This window comes from Pezoporus wallicus, unplaced genomic scaffold (assembly GCF_028554395.1).
Source record: "Pezoporus wallicus isolate ANWC-B61680 ecotype Strahan unplaced genomic scaffold, APGP_CSIRO_Pwel_v1 contig_7485, whole genome shotgun sequence".
Classification (NCBI taxonomy): Eukaryota; Metazoa; Chordata; class Aves; order Psittaciformes; family Psittacidae; genus Pezoporus; species Pezoporus wallicus.
The window spans coordinates 934387-960772 of NW_026641901.1; the positions used below are offsets into that span (position 1 = coordinate 934387).

The following is a 26386-nucleotide window of genomic DNA, read 5'->3' on the forward strand; positions in this document are numbered from 1 at the left end:
CACGCTGACTGATCTCGTCACAGTTTGAAGCATTTAGCTCTTAAAGACAAATCGCACCACTGATAAGCTCAAAAATTAAAACTATCAAAATATGTAAAATCTGCAAAGAATCTATTGCCCATTCTATTGTCCTTATGGGCTGTAGTATAGAAAGATACTTGCATGTGTCCCAAACAGGTTTTTAAAATAAAAATGAACATTCAAAGAAATTAAGGTTATGTCCTTCAATTCCAAAAGTCTGCGGCTTTCCAATTTACACTTTCCTTCAACAAGGTTATTTCTTTAAGTGAACTTTGTCACCTTGATAGGACTAATAATCACATAGTATGTCAGGAGAAAACCTGGGTGGCTAGAACATATACTCCTAAAAATGCTAGATATATTGGAATTGAAAGACAAAAGCTTTTGAGAGAGTTACATTTTTAAAAAGAAGTGTATGCCCCCTTGCCCATTAAATACTGAAAAAGCTAGCATTTGCATCTTTCAGGTACAGCCTAAGGAATTACTCATACAAAGAGGATGGAAAAATAATCTTTTTTTCCACAGAAAAGCTAAAACATTAAGTTAGTTTTAGTTCACAGTTGCCATTTTCATAGCATGAAAGTACTGCTCTTCTCCTGGGCCCCTCCTAAGTTTGTATTTTAGTGACTTTGTTTTTATTTCCTACACCTTACTCGTATTATTGACTACTTTCCCCTTTTAAATAAGGTGTGTTTGAATGAAATATTTTTCAGACTTCATCAGAATGAAGAGAGATTTTCTCCACTCACAACTTAATCCTAAACGTAGAACTACTACTACAGAATAGCAAATAGGCTTGCAAATAACAGAGGTCAAAACAGAATCCTAAAGCTCATTGCAAAGGATTTTCCTGAGTTTGTGCATCTAGCCAGGATCAAAATTATTCCATTTCAGTGTTTCACATACTAAGGTATGCATAAGATGTCTCTCCTGAAGCTCCAGAGGCTAACCAACCTTATAGGCAGGCTACTGGAAGAAAAAGTCGAAACACTGAAAGAGCCACTGAGAATTTTTTTTTCCTAGGTTTCAGTCTGTTGTGATGTTCAAAGCTATAGTGTTCATAAGTTTGAGAAAGGCTAGAATTTTCTCCCATGTCCAAACAGAACAAAGCAATGCCAAACATATTGCCTGGAATGTCAAGGGTATATCTCATTTAATCAGTTCCTTGTTAAAAACTATCAAGCATTGCAGACTTCTCTGTTTGTTCTCTTCTCTTCCCAAATATGATATCTGCATTGTTTCCAGTTAACTAAAACTGCAGACTTCGCAGAGAAGTTTGTTGGTGAAACACTGTAATTGAAGGACCAGTTTGTAGACTCAGCCTAAAATGTTAAAAAATCCTCAGGCATAAAATATAACAAATTTAGAAAAGAAAATATTTCTAAGATCTGACTAGACGTTGCAAATATAGTTGGGGGTTTTCCTACTAAGTAGGAACAATCATACAGCATTGTTAACAAAGCTGAAGGTCTCCAGTGTCTGTGTGCTAGAAAACTTGAGAAAAAAAATCTAGTAGTATCAATAAATTGTTAACATTCTTTCAGAATTGCACATGGTATTTAACTAGATGTCCCCAAAATTAGGGATATTGAAAAGCCATTAATCCAAACCATGCTCCCTAGATTTGGCTGGAAATCAACCCTATTTAGTGCTGGTGTCTCTGTGGGTGGAACAGAATCAGTCAGCTGAAAAGTTATATGTTGAATGAATATTCTCTGATTTTTATTCTAAAGGCTTATATCTCCCTGGCATGATGATCCATAGAATGGAGAGTCAGGCCTGGATGTAAATAATATCAGTTAGTTCACTCAGTCAGTAGACAGTCAATAAAAGAGAGTCTCTTCTCTGCAAGTATTTATTTTTCATAATGAATTTTTCCTGTTTAAGAGGTCTTGATAGCTCAGAACTTTCACTTGCACATCAAACAGTCAAGGTATTTTATTCCATGCTTTGCGTCTTCTTGCTCATATGAGTTGCTAATCATGCATTTATTAAGCATCTAGAAAGATGTCCCTTAATAATTATGCAGCACAGGGTCCTAAATTATTGTGCCAGTTATTTTCAGGAAACTAGTGCCTACCTTGGATGTCAGCGCACATAGGCTGAGGGAGGCCGCTCATTTTATTTGCATCAGTTATTTGTACAGACTCCTAGCTGACCTTTTCATCTGCGCTCGTAGAATGTTCAGTATAAACTATAACAGAATAACTGATTCAGGTGTGAGAAATGTTACTGATTTTTAGGAACATCTCATCATTACAAATGTGAATAAAACATCATGAAAATTTCTCATTTGTAAATTTCTACCTTGGGTCTTTCAAATGCTATGTATCCTGCAGATGACAACCAATCTAAATTTCTGTACTAACGCTGAAAACCTTTGAACTCAAAAACTGAAATCTAAATGACAAAGTACAAGCATGAGAACCATTATCAACTTTTGATATTAACTTTGTAATTGCTGTTGTCTGCAGACGATGGAAGCCATTGATGGTGGGAAACTCTTTTCCACTGCCTATCTAATGGATTTAGGTGCCTGTGTCAAAACATTACGCTACTGTGCAGGCTGGGCTGATAAAATCCATGGGCGTACTGTACCAATGGGTGAGTATTTCTGAGATAACAAAAGTACAGAACTGAAACCCAATGTGATCTGTGAAAAACTGCCTTTTCCTAAAGTTGTGCAACACACAAAGAAAATGTCAAATGGAAAATATTTTCCTTCTTAATATAGATTATTTAAGATATAGCATAAAGCTCATTTTAAATATTTAGTGCAGTTATCCACATTTATTTATCTATTACACCACTGATAAGTACTGGTTATTCACTAAAAGGTTTTTTCATGTACATGCAGCTAAGAAGTCTGGTAGGTTACTTTTGCATAGCAGTGTGTAGTTTATGCAGTGGTACAGTAATTGAAACCAGGTATTTGCTTAATAAATCTAAAATTAGAACAAATTGATATTTGTTTCAGCTACTGGATAATGTATTAAGAAGCATCCGAAGAGGCAGGAATGAGGAAACTATTCCTTTATTTAGCTTAAATTTCATTCCATTCCTTCTCCTATTAAGTAGCTCTATAAAAACATTGTTTCTAGCTGCCTACTCTCAGAAGGACAAAAAGAAGAGTGTAATAAAGAAGGAATTAAGGAAAAACGGAGTGATAAATACTCCCAATTTTTTGCATCATGTAGATCTCTATACTAGGCTTAATGAAACATGTTTATTTGAATCAAAGAGAATTTTATACTTAATGAATTTGATATAAGCCAAGAGCTGATATTAAAAAGTGTGATACATACCCAGGGTTGCAAGTAGCTTTTAAAAGAGCACTTCCCCCCACCCCCGCAAAAAGGTGCTAAAAAGAAATGAGGAATGTTCATTGGTGTGCTGTGCATACCACACTGAGAACCACAGTTATCGCTGCAAAAATTCAGTCAGACTGGCAGAATCAAACTTTGGAGCCAGGAAAGTAGATATTGAATCCAGATGTACTTTATGGTTGAGTTGTGTTTTTTTTTTTTGCACAGATCAGATTTTAAAATTACCATCTATAAGTAAAATTGTTTCCAGCTAAATTTGGTATCCAACTTTATCTTCTTTCTGATTTAACTGTTCCTCACAAATACTTTGTCTGAATGTCTAATTTATTTCTTCTTCCCCCCCAGATGGAAACTTTTTTACATTTACAAGACATGAGCCTATTGGTGTGTGTGGCCAAATTATTCCTGTAAGTTGGAGCTAGTTCCGCAAAACACAAATGTTCCTGTTACAAATAGAAATGCTGTCAGAATTTTATCTATATAAGTGCATTTCTGAAACATTGTCAATCAGAAATTTTCAGGTCCTGAAAGAAACTATCCTGAGTACTAATCGAATTCTGCAACATAGAGATTTTAATGGATCAGTCTTGTCCAGCTTTGTCTCTTTCCTCCCTGTATATGGGGGGGAAATCAACCTCAAAATTTTGACTGACGGATTAGTTTGAAAGAAGAATTGTGATTTGTTGGAAAGGAAAGAATTAGAAACAAACAAGTAGGAGAGGGTAGCAGTTACAGCCTATGAGCAAATAAACTCTTTAGGACCTGGAATATATGCTCTGCTTTGAACTGCATTCAGACAAAAGAACATGTCCAATAAGCACAATGATACTCAATCATATGTTCCCAAGTTCCTGCTTGGAGTGTCTGAATTCCCAGTTTTGAAGACACTTCTTTTAAGTAAAGATTCAAAAGTCCTGCCTGAGTCTGAAAGTTCAGAACACCAAGGAACTCAACTTCTATATTTACATTTTTTTGTGAGATCTACAAAGCTTCAGTGGGTTTCTGTGAAAATGCTTACATGCACTTGGCACACCTAATCCACGCACCTCTTTGTACGTGTAAGCAACCTGACCTGACCTGCTCAGCAGCTTACCAGATTCTGAAATAGTTGTCTTGTCTGTCAGATTTGCTCAGACATGTGGGTCCCACACGTTCCTGATGTCTTTCAGTTGAGCTTGCAGATTTGTTACCCCTTTAGACCACCACACTGATTTAGAGACCATCAGTGGAATATGTTTGGATCCAGCATCTTAGAGAGCTTGGGATTCGGCTGGTTTAGATTCTCTGGTAGGTCAGTCACAAGATATTTTAAATAAAGCACTCAAAGTCAAGATATGCTAAATTACATTAAACACTAGATGTGACCACTTCAAAATAAAATTTCATCCAAGAATTATAAGCAGTTAGTACAAACATGAGCTTCACTTAAAAGATGTTCAAGTACTTCCAAGTACATCTTTATTTTTTCTCCATTGAATTGTCAACCCACTAAGCTGGATGTTTTTATATAAACCAAAAACTTTGAGGAACATGTGAATCCTGCAAAAAGCTTCTGCGAACTCATCATTTCTATTTCCCTTTCACACATTCAGTTCCATTCTAATGATGATGATCCAGAAAAACCTGTGATGTCTTATTCTGTGTTATTTGTTCTCCTGTTGTTTTTTGGGGTGGGGTGAGACTGAAATGAGAGAAGGAAATAGATAAAGAACGGTTGCATGTACACTATTCCAAGCCTTTCTGACATAATAGTCAACTGTTAACTGCCTTTTCCCCCTCTTTCGTAAAGGTAAGTCTACTGTGTCTTTTGTACTGAGGCTCATGGGCTCACTGCTTCCAACACTATCAAAAATATTCTCAAAAGGACAACCCATTTTCTAATCAGCCACGTTATCCCTTGTACGCTGAATATGCAGCCCAAAGGAGTGTGCTGCTCTGCAGTCTGGCTGTACTGACCTCAAGAGTAAAACTTCCAGGAAAGAGGGCAGGGGCAGCATTATTACCTTGTCTCCTTTAGAAAATTGGATTGACGACTGATGTGATCATTTAAGATAGCAAAGCTCCCGCTTACACCCCTAATCCAGCACCTTTCTATAAAGCTTTGTTAGATGAGAACACTCATTTTCTCTTGAGGTTTTAACTAAGGCCTTGAATCCCCTGGACTAACATATACCAAAATCACTGGTCTTTGTGTAACATGGCTTGCCAGTTGCTTTTTCACAAAATCTTCTTTTTGAAGAGAGTTCAACAAAGTGTTCAACGACCCAGTTGACAATTCCCACTATTATCATAGAAAAAGCAAAGGTATTTTGGTGATGTATTAGAAATAGGATATACCTTCTCATCTGTCTTTCAGTGGAACTTCCCATTGGTTATGTTCATGTGGAAGATCGCCCCTGCTCTTTGTTGTGGAAACACAGTGGTTGTCAAACCAGCAGAACAGACCCCACTGACTGCCCTTTACATGGGATCCTTAATTAAAGAGGTAAGTCTTCAACAACAGATTTTTTTTTCTCTTCTCAGAAATGTAAGCATATACTGCAGCTGAAATGCCACAGAGGTAATATAAGCCAGGCTGTCCTCTGCAAGCACTTCTTGCATGTCTAGCCTTGTACTATGGAACTTACCCTTAATGTCAACCAGTGAAGCCAACCCAGGGCAAAAGCACGCATATCTTTCAGCCTAGTTCACACACAGAAAAAACCCTCACAATCACAGTTTAGTAAACTCTGTTCCTTAGCAAACATATTTGTATTACAAAAGCGTTATTCAAAGTCAAAGCAAACACAGAGTCAAGAGCAGAGTACTTAGAGGTGGGTGGCAATGACTTTATTAACATAGTTATCACAGAAAAGGACCTGTTTGTACAGCATTTTTTTTCCCTCGTTCCTTTATTTTTTTTTTTTATTGAACAAACTTTTTCCACCCAGGTTTATCATTAACAGGGAGCTGTAAAATTGAACTAGAGACTGCTGCCAAACTTGTGAACTCTCTTCACACAGAAACTGGGCAAACACACTCTATGCTCTTGAACACGAGGAGTGTGGCAATTCCTGCAGTGTCTCCAAAGTTTCATTGACTATTGTGCCCAGCCTAGCAAATACCCAAAGAAGAACACTTAAATAGTTTAGCTACCTTGCTTCCCAATAAAATCAACAAATGTAATCTAACATGTTTGAAGAGTCTGCACATATGTCAATAATCACAAGTGCAGTAACCTTGAACAGTGTTAATGGAAATTACTTGCCATATTTTATTATTCTGTTTCAAAACAATGATTCAGCAGAGCAAACTGACCAGTTACGTGTTAATATTTTACAGAAACTAAATGACTATCAGGAAGGAGTCAAGTCCTACTTGTTATTGCATCACATAGTAAATGCTGTTAGATAATACTGGGAAGGAACAATTGTTTTAAAAGAAATATCAGAAATATCTTTTTTTTTAATAGCATGCATAAGAAAGTTTATTTCTCTGAAAAAGCAACTTCACAGAGAAAGTAACTCAGTTCTGATCCAAGTTGGACTAAATATTTGTTTTGATATTCTGATTTCCTGAAAAGAGAGCTCATAAGGGGGAATGTGATCATCCTGTACTCATAGTTAAAGAGTTACAGAGTGGTAGTGATTGGTATAACACTAGAACAATTTTAGTAAAAGGCAATATGATTCTTAGCTTACCCATCCATTCAGTGTTTAAGTGGATGAGAACCTTAAGTATATAATTATGTCTTTGGTATATTATCTGGTAAATATTGTGAAGCTTTAAAAAAAAAAAAGACAAATATTTATCTTAACAAATCCTTCAGGATTTATTCACTCAAGCCTAGTTGCATTTTAATTTACACCCAGATTACCCAAATAAAGTTAGACCCCAAATCCCTGATAGTGATCAAATCCTCAGTGATCACTTCAGTAGCTGATTTAGACTCCTGAAACTATCTATTCATCTATTTAACTTTCTACTTCTCATGTGTCCACACTTGTGACTTTTAGTAACCCTCACTATCTTTCTGAATAGTTGGCACAAGGCTCCTTTGCTAATATGGAGAAAACAGCTTCTAATACAGACATGGAAATTAAATGCCCAAAGTGAGACAGTGTGAATTAATCCCATAAAAAATACTCTTCTCACTTTTGTCTACAAATTCTGAAACACAATGCTAAGCAAATGGAAGGAAATTCATTGTCTCATTAGCTCTGGGATAAGTATTAATCTGGAATATTAAATGAGCAGAAAAAAAAAAACATCAATAAAATGTATCTGAGCATGAACCTGTAAGGAAAAGAAATTGCCCAAACAGAAGTAGTTGCCTGATGTCCATAACGCAGTACATGAAATTGAGGAACTTTAATTCCCTGGCTGAAATCCACAATTTTCTAAATGTAAATGGAACCTCTGCATGTAATTCCAAAGTCCTGATTAATGTTGAAAAGAGACTCATTTAAGTGATAACACAGGAAATACAACTTTTTGGCCTTCTAATTCTAAGCTTCCTCTCTGAGTGACATTGAGATCTATAGCTGCTTCATAAGCCAAGAAATCCTGCCGCAGTTCACACACCTGTGAGAGTTTGTCTGACAAGCTCTTGGAAGAAGGTAACTTATTTTGCCTGTGAATGAAACATGACAAATACAGAATTGGTGGGGGAAAAAAATGTTTGATTTGGCTCACAGAAAAAGGCTTTTTAAACAAAAAAGTGGTAAGATATTGAATTTTCTATATCTCAGCCATTTTTTTTTTTGTGGTTGTAGCCTATCTACCTCTTCTGTGCTTCAAATGCTCATGTTGCCACTTGTCCTGGGTTTAGCAGTAGCAGTCAATTTTTCTCCTTGGTAGCTGGTGCAGCTCTGTGTTTTGACTTCAACCTGGGAACAGTGCTGATAACACCGATGTTTTAGGTTGTTGCTAAGTGATGTTTACCCTGGCCAACGACTTTGTGAGGCTCCTGCTCTGCCAGGGAGGAGGGGAAGCCGGGAGGAAGCAGAGACAGGACATCTGACCCAAGTTAGCCAAGGAGGTATTCCATACCACAGCACGTCATGCCCGGGGTGGGGGGTAACTGGGAGTTACCCGGAAAGACGCGGGCTTCTGGGTCGGACTCGCTTCTCGGCGGGTGGTATTGTATTCTCTTCCCTTGTTATTTTCTCTTATCATTGTTGTCGTTGGTGGTAGCAGTGGTGATTTGTGTTGTACATTGGTTGCTGGACTGTTCTTGTCTCAACCCGTGGGAGTTGCAGTCTTTCAATTCTCCTCCCCATCCCTTTGGGGGGGGGGGGGGTCTCGATTGTTGTCAGCCCTGCACCACTCACTGGGAGTGTGTGAACAAGTTGTCTGGCTAGGGTTAAAACCACGACAGTTATTTTTGGCACCCAGTATGGGGCCCAAAGTGTTGAGGTAATGACAGATCTGTCCAGATTAATAGTCATTAGTCGCAATGTTGATTTATTGGCTCTCAAAGTTGTTCCACTTGATCTCACAGTTTCAGTATATCATATCTTACTTCCATCCGGTATTTGCTGTATTGGTGTTTTTCAAGTGTGGCGCTTGGGCTAAGGTTTTTGCCTCATTGTACTTTATGGTGATGACTTGCAATACAATAGAATCATTGATCATGAAACTGTCCAGCGAGACCTGGACAGGCTGGAGAGTTGGGCAGGGAGTAACTTGATGAAATATAACAAGGGAAAGTGTAGAGTCCTGCATCTGGGCAGGAACAACCCCAGGTTCCAGTATAGGTTGCGAAACGACCTGTTAGAGAGCAGTGTAGGGGAGAGGGACCTGGGGGTCCTAGTGGACGACAGGATGACCATGAGCCAACACTGTGCCCTTGTGGCCAAGAAGGCCAATGGCATCCTGGGGTGTATTAGAAGGGGGGTGGTTAGTAGGTCGAGAGAGGTCCTCCTTCCCCTCTACTCTGCCCTGGTGAGACCCCATCTGGAATATTGTGTCCAGTTCTGGGCCCCTCAGTTCAAGAAGGACAGGGACCTGCTGGAGAGAGTCCAGCGCAGGGCAACTAAGATGATTAAGGGAGTGGAGCATCTCCCTTATGAGGAAAGACTGAGGGAGCTGGGTCTCTATAGTTTGGAGAAGAGGATACTGAGGGGTGACCTTATTAGTGTATATAAATATATAAAGGGGGAGTGTCACGAGGATGGAGCCAGGCTCTACTCAGTGGCAACAATGATAGGACAAGGGGTAACGGGTACAAACTGGAACACAAGAGGTTCCACTTAAACTTGAGAAGAAACTTCTTCTCAGTGAGGGTGACAGAACACTGGAACAGGCTGCCCAGGGAGGTTGTGGAGTCTCCTTCCCTGGAGACATTCAAAACCCGCCTGGACACATTCCTGTGCAACATTATCTAGGTGTTCCTGCTCCGGCAGGGGGATTGGACTAGATGATCTTTCGAGGTCCCTTCCAATCTCTAGCATATTGTGATACTGTGATCTGGCTTATGTTCCCAGTGTGGTCACCACCTTTATACTTTGGGAGGTATATAATAGAAGTGCTTAGCAATTACACATCTTTTTTCCCCTTCTCAGGTGCTCAACCTGTGAAGGAGACATTCTTTTACCCTCCCAGTCCTCCCACCAGACCATTTACATTTGAGAGTTTTGAAGTTTTTGAATGGCCTTTTAATGCTGTTGAGACTTGTTTGCTGATCATGATGGGGATCACCATGTTGGCACGCATACAGAGTGTTTTTTGCCCACAACTGATTTCAAGAGTTAAGCAGAGTCAGGTTTGGGTTTTGTCTGGCGTCAAACGACAATATAGGAGGACCAAGAGATTTTCCCAGAGGCTGGTGCATGGTAGGGGATGTGATATACCCACTCAATGCCATGCTCCTTGGCCCAAATATCTATAAGGTTACTCCGGAAATGAGTCCCATTGTCTGACTCAATTCTCTCTGGGGTGCCATGTAGCCACAAAATCTGTTTTTCAAGGCCCAGGATAGTGTTCCGGGCAGTTGCATGGGGCACAGCGTATGTTTCCAGCCACCCGGTGGTTGCTTGGCATGGCACTTGCCTTGGCGGGTTGGTGGCAGTGTGATATAGTCAATCTGCCAGACCTCCCCATATTTATACTTCAACCATCGTCCTCCATACCAAAGAGGCTTTAACCGCTTGGCTTGTTTAATTGCAGCACATGTTTCACACTCATGAATAACCTGGGCAATAGTGTCCATTGTTAAGTCCACCCCTCGATCACGGGCCCATCTATATGTTGCATCTCTGCCCTGATGGCCTGAAGTGTCATGGGCCCACCGGGCCAAAAATAATTCATCTTTATGTTGCCAATGTAAGTCCATCTGAGCCACTTCAATCTTAGCAGCTTTATCCATCTGCTGGTTGTTCTGGTGTTCCTCAGTGGCCTGACTCTTGGGTACGTGAGCATCTACATGGAGTATCTTCACCACCAGGTTCTGCACCCTGGCAGCAATATTTTTCCACAGTGCAGCAGCCCAGATGGGTTTACCTCTGCGTTGCCAGTTGCTCTGCTTCCATTGCTTCAACCACCCCCACAGGGCATTTGCCACCATCCATGAGTCAGTATAGAGATAAAGTACTGGCCACTTTTCTCGTTCAGCAATGTCCAGGGCCAGCTGGATGGCTTTCACCTCGGCAAACTGACTCGATTCACCCTCTCCTTCAGCAGTTTCTGCAACTTGTCGTCCAGGACTCCATACAGCTGCCTTCCATCTCCGATGCTTTCCCACAATACGGCAAGAGCCATCAGTAAACAAGGCATACTGCTTTTCACTTTCTGACAGTTTATTATATGGTGGGACCTCTTCAGCACGCATCACCTCCTCCTCTGCTGACATTCCGAAATCGTTGCCCTCTGGCCAGTCCATGATGACTTCTAGAATGCCTGGATGACTGAGATTTCCTATTCGAGTTCTTTGAGTAATTAGTGCAGCCCATTTACTCCATGTAACATCAGTTGCATGATGTGCAGACGAGACCCTGCCTTTGAACATCCACCTGTTGTGGTTTAAACCCTAGCCAAACAACTTGTTCACACAATCCCAGTAAGTGGTGCAGGGCTGAAAGCAATCGAGGCCCACACCCCCCCCCCCCCCCTCCCCGGGGATCTCCCCTTCCCCTCTCCCAAAGGGATGGGGAGGAGAATTGAAAGACTGCAACTCCCACGGGTTGAGACAAGAACAGTCCAGCAACCAATGTACAACACAAATCACCACCGCTACTACCAACGACAACAATGATAAGAGAAAATAACAAGGGAAGAGAATACAATACCACCCGCCGAGAAACGAGTCTGACCCAGAAGCCCGTGTCCTTCCAGGTAACTCCCAGTTACCCCCCACCCCGGGCATGACATGCTGTGGTATGGAATACCTCTTTGGCTAGCCCGGGTCAGGTGTCCTGTCTCTGCTTCCTCCCGGCTTCCCCTCCTCCCTGGCAGAGCAGGAGCCTCACAAAGTCCTTGGTCAGGGTAAACATCACTTAGCAACAACTGAAAACACCGGTATTATCAGCACTGTTCCCAGGTTGAAGTCAAAACACAGAGCTGCACCAGCTACCAAGAAGGAGAAAAATTGACTGCTACTACTAAACCCAGGACACCACTCTACTTTCAAACTATGTTCAGAGGAAGAAGCAAGGGCATGCAGTTTGAAGTACTGTTTCCATCACTCTTCTTAATAGAATTTCAGTGTAAGCTGGCAGTCATTAAGTTACATCTAGAATGAGGGATAATGACCAGATGTAAGCAATCACACAGGACGATTCAAATAGCTGTAATGTAACAGACATGAAATGAAACAATCTTTTTTTACTTTAACATTTGACTGGAAGAGCAAACTAAAAATAAATTTATTCCTTGGCAATGGCACTAAAAAGAACTAAAATTAAATGTTCTGGTTTTTGAAAAAAAGATCCAAAAAGATCAAAAGGCAGGTGAGGGAAAGAGGGCAGAAATCGTGTGAGAATACACACATTTGGGGCTCTAGGGTTAAGAATAACTGTATGACTAAGAAAATGTGAATGGAGAACTGGAAAGGGAAGATTATATGAGACAAGTTCTTTCTGTTATTATCCTTCCTAAAATTTACAGTATTCTCTCTTCCAACTCAGGCTGGATTTCCACCTGGAGTGGTGAACATTGTGCCAGGCTTTGGACCCACCGCTGGAGCAGCAATTTCTCACCACATGGATGTAGATAAAATAGCTTTCACAGGCTCTACAGAGGTACTATAATGACAGCACGAGACTATGTGCAGGAAACATGCCCCTCTGCCAGTAATGATTTAATGTCTAAATTGCTCTATGTAACTTTTACTTTTTCTCTTTCTTTTGGCTGCTGATTTGTTAAACAAAATCTGTTTAATGATTTGTTGGTTATTATTAACTTCAAACATATTTAAACAATGTTTGTATTTCAGGAAAGACCTTCAAATAAGGCAGTCCATGAGATACAACAGCTTATAATGTACTAAAGCTAGTTTAAGTCTTGTCCTTTAAAAAAAAAACACAAAAAAACCCCCACATTTTCATAACTTTTGGGGTTTTTTGTTTTTTTTTAAGAATAATTATTTCTTAAAATGCAAAGAGTGAAACAGTCTGTGCTCTGTTCTCTTTAATGTTAATAACAACGGGATGGTAGGGGGTTACTTCAGAAATCTCATTGTTGCATGCGCTTGGGTGAGGTGATGGCTTTTTGGTATTTGAATGATCCTAATCATCAGCTGGGTGGTCTTGGAAGTGATTTTGAATATGTATCATTTTAATAACTGAAAGACAGGTCACTGTTAATTTCCCCTAACCTTAACTTTGAAATGACTGATTTTAGAGCTGCCAACTGGCCTCCTGTCTGGTGTACCCTCCAATGATAAATATCATGGTCTTATGTCAAAGGTCCATACACAATGAGTGCGACAGCTGTGTTTACACCTAGAAACCTTTAGCTCTGAAATAAAGGGAAAAGACAATAGCTGAGAAATATCTCACAGGTGTTTCCAATGGACAGTAACAACTACAATTCCCAGTGCCCTCTGCACCTCCAAAGGGAGGTGGACCAGAAGGTGTAATCGTACACTTCAGTGATGTTCCTGTTCACCAAAGACAGTGAAATTTAGCAGTGAGAAATTAGGCAGGAAGGCTGCCAGAAGGAGGAAAATATCTCATGTTTGCCCCACATGAGCAGTTACAGGCCAAAACCACAAGGGCTACAAGCATGTTTTCCCTTCATAGTTTTTCCAGGACAATTCATATTAGGTATTTGCTTTAATTATGTCATCAATGGAAAGAAGCAGGGTAGGGGTTCTGCCTCACAATGTTCATTTCCTCTTCTTTCTTCTAAGGGAGATTCTGAAATAAGGAAGATTTGGCCATGCAGGCAGTGTAGATATCTGCTTTTTCTCTCATACACTTTGTGCATCAAAGGGCTTTCCCATGTATAAACCAGAGGAATTTCAAGCTAACGGGGGCAACTGGCAAAGCAGAAATCAGTGCCTACTCATAATTCAGATACAAGCAAGTAGAATGGTGGCAACCAAAAAAGCATCAGACATATTTAGTAGTTAACCCAAGTGTGTCTAGGGGGAAACTATTCCGGCAAGCATTACTGCTTCACAGGACTGCAAGTCACCTCCACCCTGACTCTTCTAGGAAGTATTCCTGGTGCATAAACTGCAAATTAGCTGTACTCTCTTCTTTTTATTTTCATTCATATATTTATTTATTTATTCTTTCTGCAGTTACTGGGATCGCAGACAACTGTGAACTGATTTTCCCTTTTGAGGAACTCCGAGAAGTGTTATGGAAGTCATAACAAAATTTTTAAGATAAAGCTGTCTTCTCCCTACATTTTAGGTTGGCAAACTGATTAAAGAAGCAGCAGGAAAGAGCAATCTGAAAAGAGTTACATTGGAGCTTGGAGGAAAAAGTCCTAACATTATATTTGCGGACGCAGACTGTTAGTAACATTTTTGTTACATAAACATATATAAACGTACTACTCTTGCAATTACCACATTCTTTTTGTTTTCTTTGTTAATAAATCATATGTATCTGTTTAATGAAGCAGTAATTTTTAAGGTTTTCTGGTCACACTATAGTTTTAAGTTAGACTGCCACCAAAAATTGGTGACTCATGAATGGATATGAACCTCTGACAACCTGTGCACCCTAATATAACATGAATGCAGAACCAAAAGCAGCTAGATGGATGTTATATGTGTTTATTAGCTATCTAGCTAAATACTCCTCTTGGTACTGCTAAAAAGATAATGTTGAATCTACATTTCACAAAGAGCAGCTGAATGTGTGTTTGCCTAGGGGCACCATGCTACTCTTAATAAAAGTAGTTTTGGACAAAAGTAAATGGATGACTATCTGTATTACAAGGTATTACTTAAAAATAGGAAGCACTAAAAAGGGAAAAGGGACGGAGTGACAAAGTTTTTTAAGGAGTTTATGACCATTCAAGTTTACAATCTGATGAACTCTGCATTTCTTTGCAGTGGACGCCGCTGTGGAATTTGCACATATTGGTCTGTTCTACCACCAGGGGCAGTGTTGTATAGCAGCATCTAGGATTTTTGTGGAAGAGCCTATTTATGACGAGTTTGTTCGACGAAGCATTGAACGAGCAAAGAAGTATACCCTTGGAAATCCTCTGTTGCCTGGTGTACAGCAAGGCCCTCAAGTAAGTAATGTGATGTGTTTCCAATATAATTGCAATGTGACAGCACAGTTTAATCTACTTCTATACCTATTGTTGTATTAACTTCAAGGCTAAGTGCAGTTGTTTAGTGATTAGTCTGGAAGACCAAGAGAACGAAGCACGAGACATGACCTTCTGTGACACTATCATAGGCCTAAGGATGAGGTTTCTTTCTCTCTTCTAGTTGCTTTTATTACAAAATGGGAACAATTATATAGAACTGAAATGCTCTGAGAAAGCTACAGTGCAACAGCTATAAAAGTGCAAGTATGGTCACCCATGTCAGAAATCGCTAACAATGTTTTCAAATACAACCACTGTGAGCAAATAGCTTGAGGAAATAAAATTTAATGCTGTCTTTTTCCTTTTTTCAAAGTGCTAGTGCTTCATTATGGTGCTGCCGATTACAGAATATTACACAATTAAAATGTGTAATTACACATTTTTTACTTTTTGTTGGTTTTGTTAAGATGTTATACCAACAGCTTCCCCATTAAATGAATGCTAAAATGCAATATTAAAAAGCACAGCTATCACAGTTCTATGGATTCAGTGGATCACAATAGAACGTTGTTTAATTTGTTTCTATCTAGAGTCTTTTTCCTGTATCAGTCTGTACTAGAGAGTATACACTTTCTTGGCAGAGCTATTATGCACATATATGATGGTTGTCACAAAATAAAGGAATTCTATTTGAGACAAGGCAAAGGCTGGAGACAAAGCAATTCCCGCACATTTCATAATGTAACGTGTTCCTTGTAAGGTATCACAGTCATTTTATGTAATCAAAGATACCAAGTAAATTAGAAAACTGCATTCTAAGCCCCTCAGACTTTGGATAATTTAAAAATAGTATTTTGGTGTCCTGCAGTGTGTCTTGCTAACAAGCTAACAGGTTCAGCTGAATAAACTTAAATGTCAGAGGGTAGAAAGATTGAAGTAAACTTCAGCACTCTGGTGTGCAGCTAATATAAAATTAATAGGAAACCACTCTTATGTTACTGTGGCTTTGCTGAGTTTAAAATTAATGCTAACAGTTTAACTGAGAGATGAAAGTAAACTTTTACTAACAAAGAAAGGAATGTTAAACATGGAAAAAAAAAGCATTACTGAAAACATCTGAAAGTACATGAAGACTCTTTTCTCTTCCAATCCCCCGATTTGCCATTCTTGACCTCTTTTTTTCTTATGATTCCATTTAATGGAAAATTGTAACTATGCTGTTTAGGTGCATTTCTTTTCTGGCAATTAAGTTAAATATCTCTCTTCATCTTCAAATGTTGTCCTCAGCATAATTCTTTCTAGAAGCAAAAAATTATAGCCTGTACCAAGCATATTAACCATGCTCTTTAGTCATAAAGCCTACCTGAAAGCCATATTTATCCTCCAGCTCACAGGCCCTCTGCAGAACCTGCCTCAGGCAGCAAGTTTAGGTAATGCTTTGCACAGTGGGCACCAAAGAAGACCCAAAGGCCCTACAGGAATTCAAAAAATCATATATATGTTAATTCACACATTAGTAAGAAAAATTATGCTAATCATAATAAAGGAAAAACTGACAGCAGTGTGAGCTGTCTCATCTCAATTTTAATCTTCTCTACAAGATGTTTATGCCAAAGAAATAGCTGGCCACCAGGGTAGCAGAAATTTTATGTCTTCATCATGCAATTAGGCAACTGTTTGAAAGCAAAATGACGAAGCTCAGCAAATGAAAAATCGCCCCCTTATAAATATCCTTATAAATTCAGATCTTTATAAATATAAGCTTTTATCTCAGCTTTAGCTGAATAACTGTTTAGTCTAATACACATCCAAGATTCCTCAGAACCTTTAAAAATATTGTTGTGTTCTACGAGCCTAGTAAAACTTATTACTTAAACTGAAATATGAACTTTTTACTGTATGAATAAGAGAACAAGGTGCGCCTACCCTCCTGACTGATGAGTATGATCAAAGAGAAAAAGCTTCTATGCAAGAGCCTCTAAGAGTAGTCTCAGTATCTTCATGAGCCAGTGCTTGAAGGGCTGAACCCTGAAAGGGTGAATAAAGGAATCATGAAAATGGAACAAATTGAAAAAAAAAAAAAGGTGTTGGACTCTTTTACTGAACATGCTTTACGATTGATGTTTTCTTTACATAGGTGTTATTCTATACACAATTTCCCTTCAGACCTTAACTGTTGTTTGGTTGATTTGGGGGGGGGGGGAAATGATACGCTACCTTTTTTCTGCTCCCCTATTCTCTTTTGACCACTTTGTCAATGAATTCTGGAAGGGCTCATGTGAAGGTCAGAAGAGTCTTGCTGGCTAGATCAGGCCCTCTGCTTTTTTTGCAGAATCAGGCTCAGTGATTTTTATTTTGATGAACTATTTGCAGTTGGCAAAAGTACTGGAAAAAGTATAAAACAGTCATTTGAGAGATCTTCTTTCATTTCTTCTACTAAAGAAACGCAGGATATCAGTCCCTCTATAGCTGATTCTCCTATGTCAAAATTCCAGATTACTGGTCTATTTGAGAAAAGCCTGCAAAGTTTGTAGAAGCTAGTGACAAGAATATTTACAGGGCTGTCCAGCTCTTCCACTTCAGCACATGTAACTTAAAAGGCTGGAACATTGTTAGGTTTTGGTTAATGAGTCAGAACGATTGTTATTGCGTGTGCTGGTTTTATCCCTGTAATTTCTTTTCATTTAGATTGATAAGGAGCAGTTTCAAAAAATCCTGGAGCTAATTGAAAGTGGGAAAAAAGAAGGAGCCAAACTGGAATGTGGAGGAGGTCCATGGGGAGACAAAGGTTACTTCATCCAGCCTACAGTTTTTTCTGACGTTACAGATGACATGCGCATCGCCAAAGAAGAGGTAAATAAAGTCTTGGCAGCCTGTACTCTCACTGGAGATTATCCATTTAAATGTCCGTACAAAATATCCATTTAGAAGGTCAAGTGGTTACATAAAAATGCTTTGAGTAAATCTATTGCTCCGTCGTGGTGGTGTTTAAAATGCTTTTCTTGGTTTCTGATGCCTGGTTCACCAACTCAGTGCAGGTGAGGTACAGGAGCATGGATCTGGCCTGCCAACAAAGGTCCCAGCTTAATCTGTCAGTAAAGAAGAAATGTTGAGATTTGAATTGTTTACATCACCCGTAGTGCCCATGTCTCACATGTTAGAGTCACAGTAACCTCTCACAGAGAAGTAAACCTTGATGGTACAGCTTGTAAATTCTTTGCACTGCCTGAGAAACCACCGAAGTTGGGGTCTGGACACAATTAAGGTGTCAGTGCCAGGACACCAGTGACTATTTGCAAGGAAAAGGAGAGAGTTCCTAGTACAGGGCTGATGTATCATTCAGAAAAACAGTTCTGTAAACACAGCCTTGAAGTCCAGTCATGGCCACTGCTGTGTGGGTTTTTTTTTACATTCATCTTGGTTAATAACTGCTGCAAATGTGTTGCAATCGATGTCCATTATACTTCTCCATACTAGAAAGCTCCTTCAAAATTATTACGAATCTAGGTGTTGCTTTTAACAGCCATCAATGCTGCTGATGCATCTGCTCAACATACAGAGTACTTTCAGCAAAAGTCAAAAAGCTGAGCTAAAAGGAATAGCAGAGCATCTAGATTTAATTGTGATTAGGAGGGAGGGGTAAAACAGGAGAGTGCAGTGAGAGAAATAATTTGGGTCTGGGAGGCAGATAGGAAACTGAGAGGTATGTTTCTTCACAGATCTATTGGTTTCCTCTGGGTCAGCAGTACAAGAACACTTTCCTCATACTATTTTGAGTGTACTGAGCAATGAAATCCCAGAGAGCTAAGGCAGTGTAAAGAATATCTGGGTTCTGAAGCTCACAGCCTGAACAGTGGGGAACGTTCAATGGCTCTCTGAGCAATGTAAACCAATCCCTGCAACTCTAGTTAGAAACTAGCACTAAACCCTTCCCAAGAAAATCAAGTGGAAAGCTCATGATCTATGGAGCAGAAGAAATTATATGTGATATGTCCCCCTGCTCTACACAACCTTGGCACTATATGGTGGACATGGGCACCTCTGGCTGAGAGCACAAAAGCAACACTAGTGGGAAAGATGTGCCTGAGGAACCACAACCTCTCATAACACCCATATGGAAAGAAGAATTAGTTGTTTCACTTGGTGTCCATGCCCAGTTGTGCAGCTACCTGTAGAGATGAAAGTCTAATAGAAAGTTTAGAAGAAGGAAGTCTAATAGAAAGTTTAGAAGAAGGAAAAGCTGAACATCTTTCTCAATTCTAAAACTGCAGTTTATCAAGGAAATACCAGTTTGTTGGTAGGTAGCATAGATATGTAGCACGCTGTGACTCCATGCTAGCTACCTTTATGGTGGGTGTCTTTTAATCTTTTTTTTTCATTTGTTTTCATCTTTTATTTACTTATTTATTAGTAGTTTTACAATAGGCTATCTTGATTGGTTTCATGCCACAAAAATCTTTACATGAATTTATAATCCTTTTTAGAACTCTGTTATGAGATGCACACTCCTGACTGAATGAATTTAGGAATAGGGCAATCTGACAGAAGTATATTTTAGAAATGTACATTATTTACAATAGTAAGCTATTCTAGTCCACTTCATATGTTTGCATGTGTCTGAAACAGATATTTGGACCTGTTCAACAAATCATGAAGTTTAAAACCATAGATGAAGTTATCAAGAGGGCAAATAATACTACCTATGGCTTAGCAGCAGCAGTTTTTACCAAAGACATTGATAAGGCACTGACATTTGCAGCTGCTCTTCAGGCTGGAACTGTATGGTAAGTGGTGGCTTTTATAATACTTCCTTCAGAACTGCAGGTCCCAATGGCAGTAGTTCTAGGACATTTTAAGACCTCTTTTGGCAGTATATTTTTATATTTCAATTCCTTGTCATCTTTAGGGAGGTAGATTAATGCCATCCTGCCATCCTCTTATGTCTCTCTTCCCCTTACCTCAACACACTTAACATGCTGTTAGATAAATACTTCTTGTAAGTCTTCACAAAGTTATCTTAGTCTGAAAAAGGAAATTGACTTGCTAATAAGGAAAGGAGACAAAACAAAATACAGTGACAGTGCCACTTTGGTTTCCATTCAGGATCTGGGGACAGCCCAATACATAATTTGTGGTGATTACTTTATGCAGTGTGTAAAGAAATTAAATATCTGAAGTTCTGAGGCTATTAATCTGAGCACAACATTCACCTGTGATGCAAAAGATTGACAAAATGTGGTTGAAAAAAAGGAAGGAAAAACAAGTGAGGGAGAACTACTACAATTAGAAGGGCAACTATTTCCAGCAATGGAAAAGAAAAAGGCGACCTACATGGACCTGGAAAGACAAAGAGCTGCAAGTGTGGAAAGCCTGGAAGAACAGCAGAATGAGTCTAATAGCTATCACTGACAAACACCTGCATTTCCCTACAGTTACTTCTCAATGCATCAGAAAGAAAACAACCAATTTTTACTTTAATGCTAAACCTGTGTCCAGTCTATATTTTATCTGAAAGAACTTGCAAACAGCACAAATTCCAGCCCAGGTACTGTGACCTGAAAACATACACTTTCAAAAAATAATTTAACCGTTTTGACTTCAGAATTTGTAGAATCATAGAATGGTTAGGGTTGGAAAGGACCTTAAGATCATCCAGTTCCAACCCTCCCTGCCATGGACACGAATGCCTCACACTAAACCATGTTACCCAATGCCCTGCCCAACCTGGCCTTAAACGCTGCCAGGGATGGAGCATTTATCACTTCTTTGGGCAGCCTGTTCCAGTGCCTCACCCAGCCTCACAGTAAAGAACTTCTTCCTTATATCTAACCTGAACTTCCTCTGTAAGTTTGAACCCATTACCTCGTGGTATTCTTTAAAAGCAAGAAAGATCAAAATAAATGTGGTACCTTTTGGTTTTACTGGTATGTGGTTGATGGTCTGTCTAGGAACCCTCAACTGTGAGTAGAACCTCTTTTGTTGAAATGAGTAGACTGGTTTCAGAAGAAGAAATTATAAGATATGGAAATAGAGAAATCTGATTTGACAACGCTGCAAGACAAAAAGAGATTCTGTGATTCTCAGCCAACAGGCAGAATACACATTCTGCCAAAACTCTTCACACCACGAATTCCCCTGTGTAATTCTTTTCTTACTCATTATTGTGTTTTGTTCTCCACCATGATACAGTGGTTTAACACTTAATATGGTTTAACATTGAGTACAACCAGACAAACCTTCCTAAATATGTACCGAAGTGATTCTGAATTCATCTGTTAGAAATGCACCTGCAGAAGATTTATTTAACTTTAGTTTCAGAGTTTATGTGCTAGTTAGGAGGGAATTTTATCATAACTATCAGAAAAATATCTGACAGTTAGAACCCTAATAAATGTAGTTTCTGTTGTTTCTCTGAACATTTAACTACACATACTTTTGCAAATACATTATTGAGATATATTTTGTTAATATCAACATTGGGGTTTTTTTTACCGGCAACAGAAACCCACTGATTTTACAGAAGTTAAAAAATTGTTTCATACTGTCAAAAGTAACTTTCCTGTTCTTCCAGGGTTAATTGTTACAGTGCACTGTCTGCTCAGTGCACTTTTGGAGGATTTAAGATGTCAGGAAATGGACGAGAAATGTAAGTAAATAGTTTTTAAAATGTAAGCTCACAGGAACTACAAAATAAAATTCCAAAACTCAATTTTAAACATTCATAACCAGGAGGCCCAGTTCAGTATTTTGTCAAATTAGTCTATACAGCATATAGATGCTTCATGTTGTGTAAGACAACGTCAAGCAAAGTATTACTCCCTGAAACAAATAAGAAAATCACTTTGATACACATTTTTTCCAAATGACCAATTTTAGTATCTTGTATCCTACTCATATGCAAAACTGTGTTTATGGTTTACAGCTTTTTCATGTATAGAGAAGGTGTGATTTGCAGAAACTTATATATGGGTGTAGTTTGTGGAATTGCCTTTCAATGCTAGTTTTTTGAAAACATTAGACATCTAAAAATCCTTGATTTAAACTAGATTTTCAGTTTAACAGCCTTGCAGCAATATTTTTACAGTATGTCCTAGCTTGACCAGAAATTATGACAAAAATAATCTGTATTATTCAGATTGGTGAAGTGTACAGAAAATATAAGCTAATAAAATTCTTTCAAATTTATCAGGTTCAGTCTAGTTTCAATTTGAATCATGTCTTGTCTTACCTGAATTCATCCTGATCTTCGCATAATGTGCCAAATCATGAAACATTTAATATGATACATCTTCATTACATTATGTAGAATTATGTCTTCTGGGTTGTTTTTTTTTCTTCAAACATGAATCACAAGTTGTCCTTTGTTAAAAATGCCATACATCTGGGAAAAACAAAGTGTTTTTTAAACAATGCATAAAAACCAAAATGGGTAAGTTTCCCCTTTTATTTTGCCAAATGCTTAGTACTTCTGAAGAATAATGGAAGTCATGAAAAATATATGTGCAGCTGAAATGATACAGAGCTTCTTTTTCCTCTGGGTTTGGGACTGTTGTTTTCTTTTCGTTTGGTTTGGGTTGGGTTTTTCTTTTTTTTCAAGAGGTGAAGGCTAGGGTTTTCATGTTTGCTCATCAATGGACTCAATCTGCACCTGATTGCAAAGCTCCCACTGACTTCAAAGGAGACAGAGTTATGCCAATGCTGAGAGCTTTAGAAAACATCAACGTGAAATAACACCCATAACTTAGGTCATTGTTATCAAGGAATGTTTTTCATTTGCTGATTGACAAACACTGGGAGATCACCAATTCTGAATTACATCCTTTTGCAGGAATATTTTTGGGATTTATTTGCTGTAAATAACAGAAAAATTATAATAGGTTATCATAAAGATTAATATTGTCTATAACAGTGCATTTTGAAGGAAGTAAACTTTTGTGCAAATTAAGCTTTTCCCAATGCTTGTTTCAAAATCATAATTAGGGGACAAATAAGAATATTTTTGCTAAAGATCAAGGAAATAACTAGTACCAGATAGATGTCTGACCTGGAAAGAACATTTCTGGCAATTAGTTATGAGAGAGGCAGAAGTATGTGTGAAATAACTGCACTGAAATAATCAGGAAGTTAGTATGTCAAGCTGTTGACTTCTTTGAATCCCAGAATAAAATTCCCTGAATAAAATTATCATTCTTGAAATGATAATACCGTTATGAATTAAACTACTGAATGTCATGCACTAACAGAATACCTCTTCAAAAAGGAAAAGAATCAGTAAACATTTCTCCACTGCATGAGAGGTCTGAGCACAGATTTCTCTTTTGCATACATATGTATCTAGTAAGACGGCAATGAGAACTGAATAACATTGTACTGTAGTAAAAAATAAAATTGTATTTTTCTATAAAACAATCAACTACTGCTAAAGAGTTTTATTGTGTCAGATGTCAAACATCTATGCACACAAGCAAGCTTCATTTCATCATGCAAAGCATAAAGTCGGAATCGTGTTAATAAAATGTCAGAAAGAGTCTAGTGGTTTTTACTGTCTGTGAGATTTCGTAGTGGATTAATAATGTCCTTCACTTACTTGAGATAAAGCATCTGTTCTTTGACTCTGGAGAAGAATCTTGACATTAGAGGAAGGCCTTTGCAAATAACTTCTTGATCATGTTTGTGAAGACCTAACATGTGCCTGATTTGCTCTACAGAAATGAATTTGCTGTCTCTCACTTTTCTCAGGAGACAGTTGTAGCTTTTCCAAATACTTCCAGCAGCAGTCTAGTTGCACAGATGTCTTCTATGTCCAGCATGCTTGTTACATACATGGCCAATTGCAAAGCAGAACCAAAAATCCCATCCAGGACATAAGTCATACGAAAAAAAATTAACGTAAATATTGCTCTTGGTTCTCTTTTATCTAGGGGAGAATATGGCCTTCATGAATACACAGAAGTTAAGACTGTCACAATCAAAATCCCACAGAAGAACTCGTAATGCTGCTTGAGGTGCAGAATTTAACACCTTCAAATGAATCTGAAAAAGCTATCTGAATTCGGAAAGCTTTTGTGTCCCAAAATATTCATTAACCTTCCTGATTTCTAATTGTGTGCTTACATTAACAATATGAAGGATATTGTCAACAATTTTAGTGTCATTACTTGAGAAAAGGAAACCTTAATGTCTGGTACATAGCTGAGTGATGTTTAAATTCATGTTGAGAAAAAACTACTTTTCAGTAGAAAGTGTCTAGTGCTCTGAAAATATTACTTTTTCAATGTATCCTACAGGTACAGTTTGAACTTCTGTGCTCTTCTAAATGTTAGATGGTGAACTCTTTGCATTTTCTTGTCTTTGTGACCTTAACAAAAGCACTTACGAGTAATTACCAGATACTCCTCTGTGTCTTTAAAAATAGTAGACTTTTTTTAGATGTATTTTTTAGACTACTGAATTGTTCATCACACTACATAAATGTAATCTGGATAATATTAAACCATATTAAAATTCATCTTCAAAACCTGATATTGCTCCTTGCATTAGTCTTTCCTATTACACTGGTTTACCGCTGTCTCTCATGTATCACATATTTTATATCTCTAAAGAGGAGCTACTGTCTCAGTGGTGTGTTTAGGTCATCAGAAATCTACTGTATTGGCTACATGGAGGCCTAAGTCCCTAATACTTCAACAGTATTACAAAGGGAAAAATATGAACACAGAGAGCCCTGGGCAGTTTGCAAAGAGCCAACACTTGGCTTTTTAGTGTTAAGTATATAATAAAGTTCTAAAAGATGACAAGCAAGAAATACTGAAGGGAAAGAAGAGAAGAGGAGGTGAGGCAAGGTAATCTCTTCTTCTTTAAGTGTACTCATATTCCTGCATAAAACTTGCATGTTTTCCTCCCTCATCTTTCCTCCTCTAGTCTACTGTTTCACTTCATTCTTTTTCCTCATCCTCTCTTTTTCTTATAGCTGCTTATTCTCATAAAGGCCCTCTGCAGATAGTGTGCCAAGCTGATCAGAACCTATAAGGTCTCTCAGTCTGTGCAGCTTTAGTGTTTTGCAATCTTCTGCTAGTGCAGCTTTCAGCATGCTCCAATGGCCACTCACCATCAGCAGCCGCCAGATAAGCTCTCGGACAGTGATCTATACACACCAAGCACAGCAATTACATAGCCTGATACTGACAGGGTCATGTTTTCTGTTCAGAAGAGGAAAGAACAAAAATCAAAATAAATACTAAGTAAAGGAAAAGAAAAAAAAATCCTAACAAAATCAGCTCTGAAAGACTTTAGGAGGGGTAACGAACATAATGTTAGAGAATGACAATCCTACAACAAAATATCAAATATTTAAAAAGAGATGAAAAGCAGTATGTAGAGCAGGTACGGATCTTAAGTCTCTATTGTCCAAATTCTACTTTTGCTGAAGTCAGTTTCATAAGTCTCAAGGGAGGCCAAATGACAATAAGTCTACATATGCATTCTGGTTTGAATCAGGAGTGCACTTCTGAAACTATATACCTGAGCACCTCCACTTATCTTCTTTATTTACATGGAAGAGTAATATAGGGGAGCAAAATTAGCTGCTTTTTTAATGACACTAAACCAGAAGATGCACACTTGGCCTTTGCCTGGTATAATCCAACCACTAATAACCATTCAGCCCTTAGAAGCAGAGTAGGGCCAGTCTAAAGCAACTCCCGTTTGAATGTGTGCTGTGTGGGTGGTGGGTTCTTATCTGCTCACAGCGTCCTTTGGCAGCACAGGACTGCAAATCCAGTCCTACCAGGCTACGCTGCCTGCATCTGCAAGCCCAAGCGAAGAATGATTTTGAAATATAACCGGAGGAAAAGGAAAACTCAACATAAACAGAGGGGCAAAGGAGAAGGATCAACTCAGCCCTTGCATGTATACATGTATTCTTCTTGACAACACCTAAAATATTTTAATACTGCTCTCAGCAATATTACAAATCTATTTTGGTTCTTATTTAAGAAATTTGTTCTCTTATTTACAGATAAAATAAAGCTGGCAATGGTCTTGTTCTGTCAGTTTAAACATGTAAATGTAATCAGAATGTAGCATCTGGTATTGACTTTAAATTCTCATTTTTCAAAAACCTTGAGTCCATGTGCATATTAGACATATAAGAGAGACAGAGAGAGAAGAAAGAGAGAGCAGATAGAAACAACAAAGGCTGTCATTCAACCAAGGTGAAGCACCCAGCTTTTTCATCAGAGCCAAGTATAGCTTTGGGTTAATCCGATGACATATTGAAGTTGTTCGGAAGAGATGCCAATGTAAAGAGATACACCTTTTGGCATTTAGTAGGCTTAAGGAAT

The 26386-nt window shown here is 38.5% G+C and overlaps 1 protein-coding gene across 1 annotated transcript in view; it reads left to right on the forward strand.

Annotated features, from left to right (window-relative positions):
- The window catches only part of ALDH1A1 (aldehyde dehydrogenase 1 family member A1), a 35974-nt gene extending 11410 nt beyond the window's left edge, over nucleotides 1–24564 (forward strand). The window contains exons 4-13 of the mRNA XM_057425813.1: nucleotides 2496–2625; nucleotides 3693–3754; nucleotides 5704–5832; nucleotides 12452–12565; nucleotides 14189–14291; nucleotides 14839–15023; nucleotides 17733–17897; nucleotides 19671–19828; nucleotides 21616–21690; nucleotides 23966–24564. Coding sequence (XP_057281796.1) covers nucleotides 2496–2625; nucleotides 3693–3754; nucleotides 5704–5832; nucleotides 12452–12565; nucleotides 14189–14291; nucleotides 14839–15023; nucleotides 17733–17897; nucleotides 19671–19828; nucleotides 21616–21690; nucleotides 23966–24038 — 1194 coding nt within the window. The 3' untranslated portion in view covers nucleotides 24039–24564. The remainder of the gene's footprint in view (nucleotides 1–2495; nucleotides 2626–3692; nucleotides 3755–5703; nucleotides 5833–12451; nucleotides 12566–14188; nucleotides 14292–14838; nucleotides 15024–17732; nucleotides 17898–19670; nucleotides 19829–21615; nucleotides 21691–23965) is intronic.
- The last annotated feature ends 1822 nt before the right edge of the window (nucleotides 24565–26386 follow it).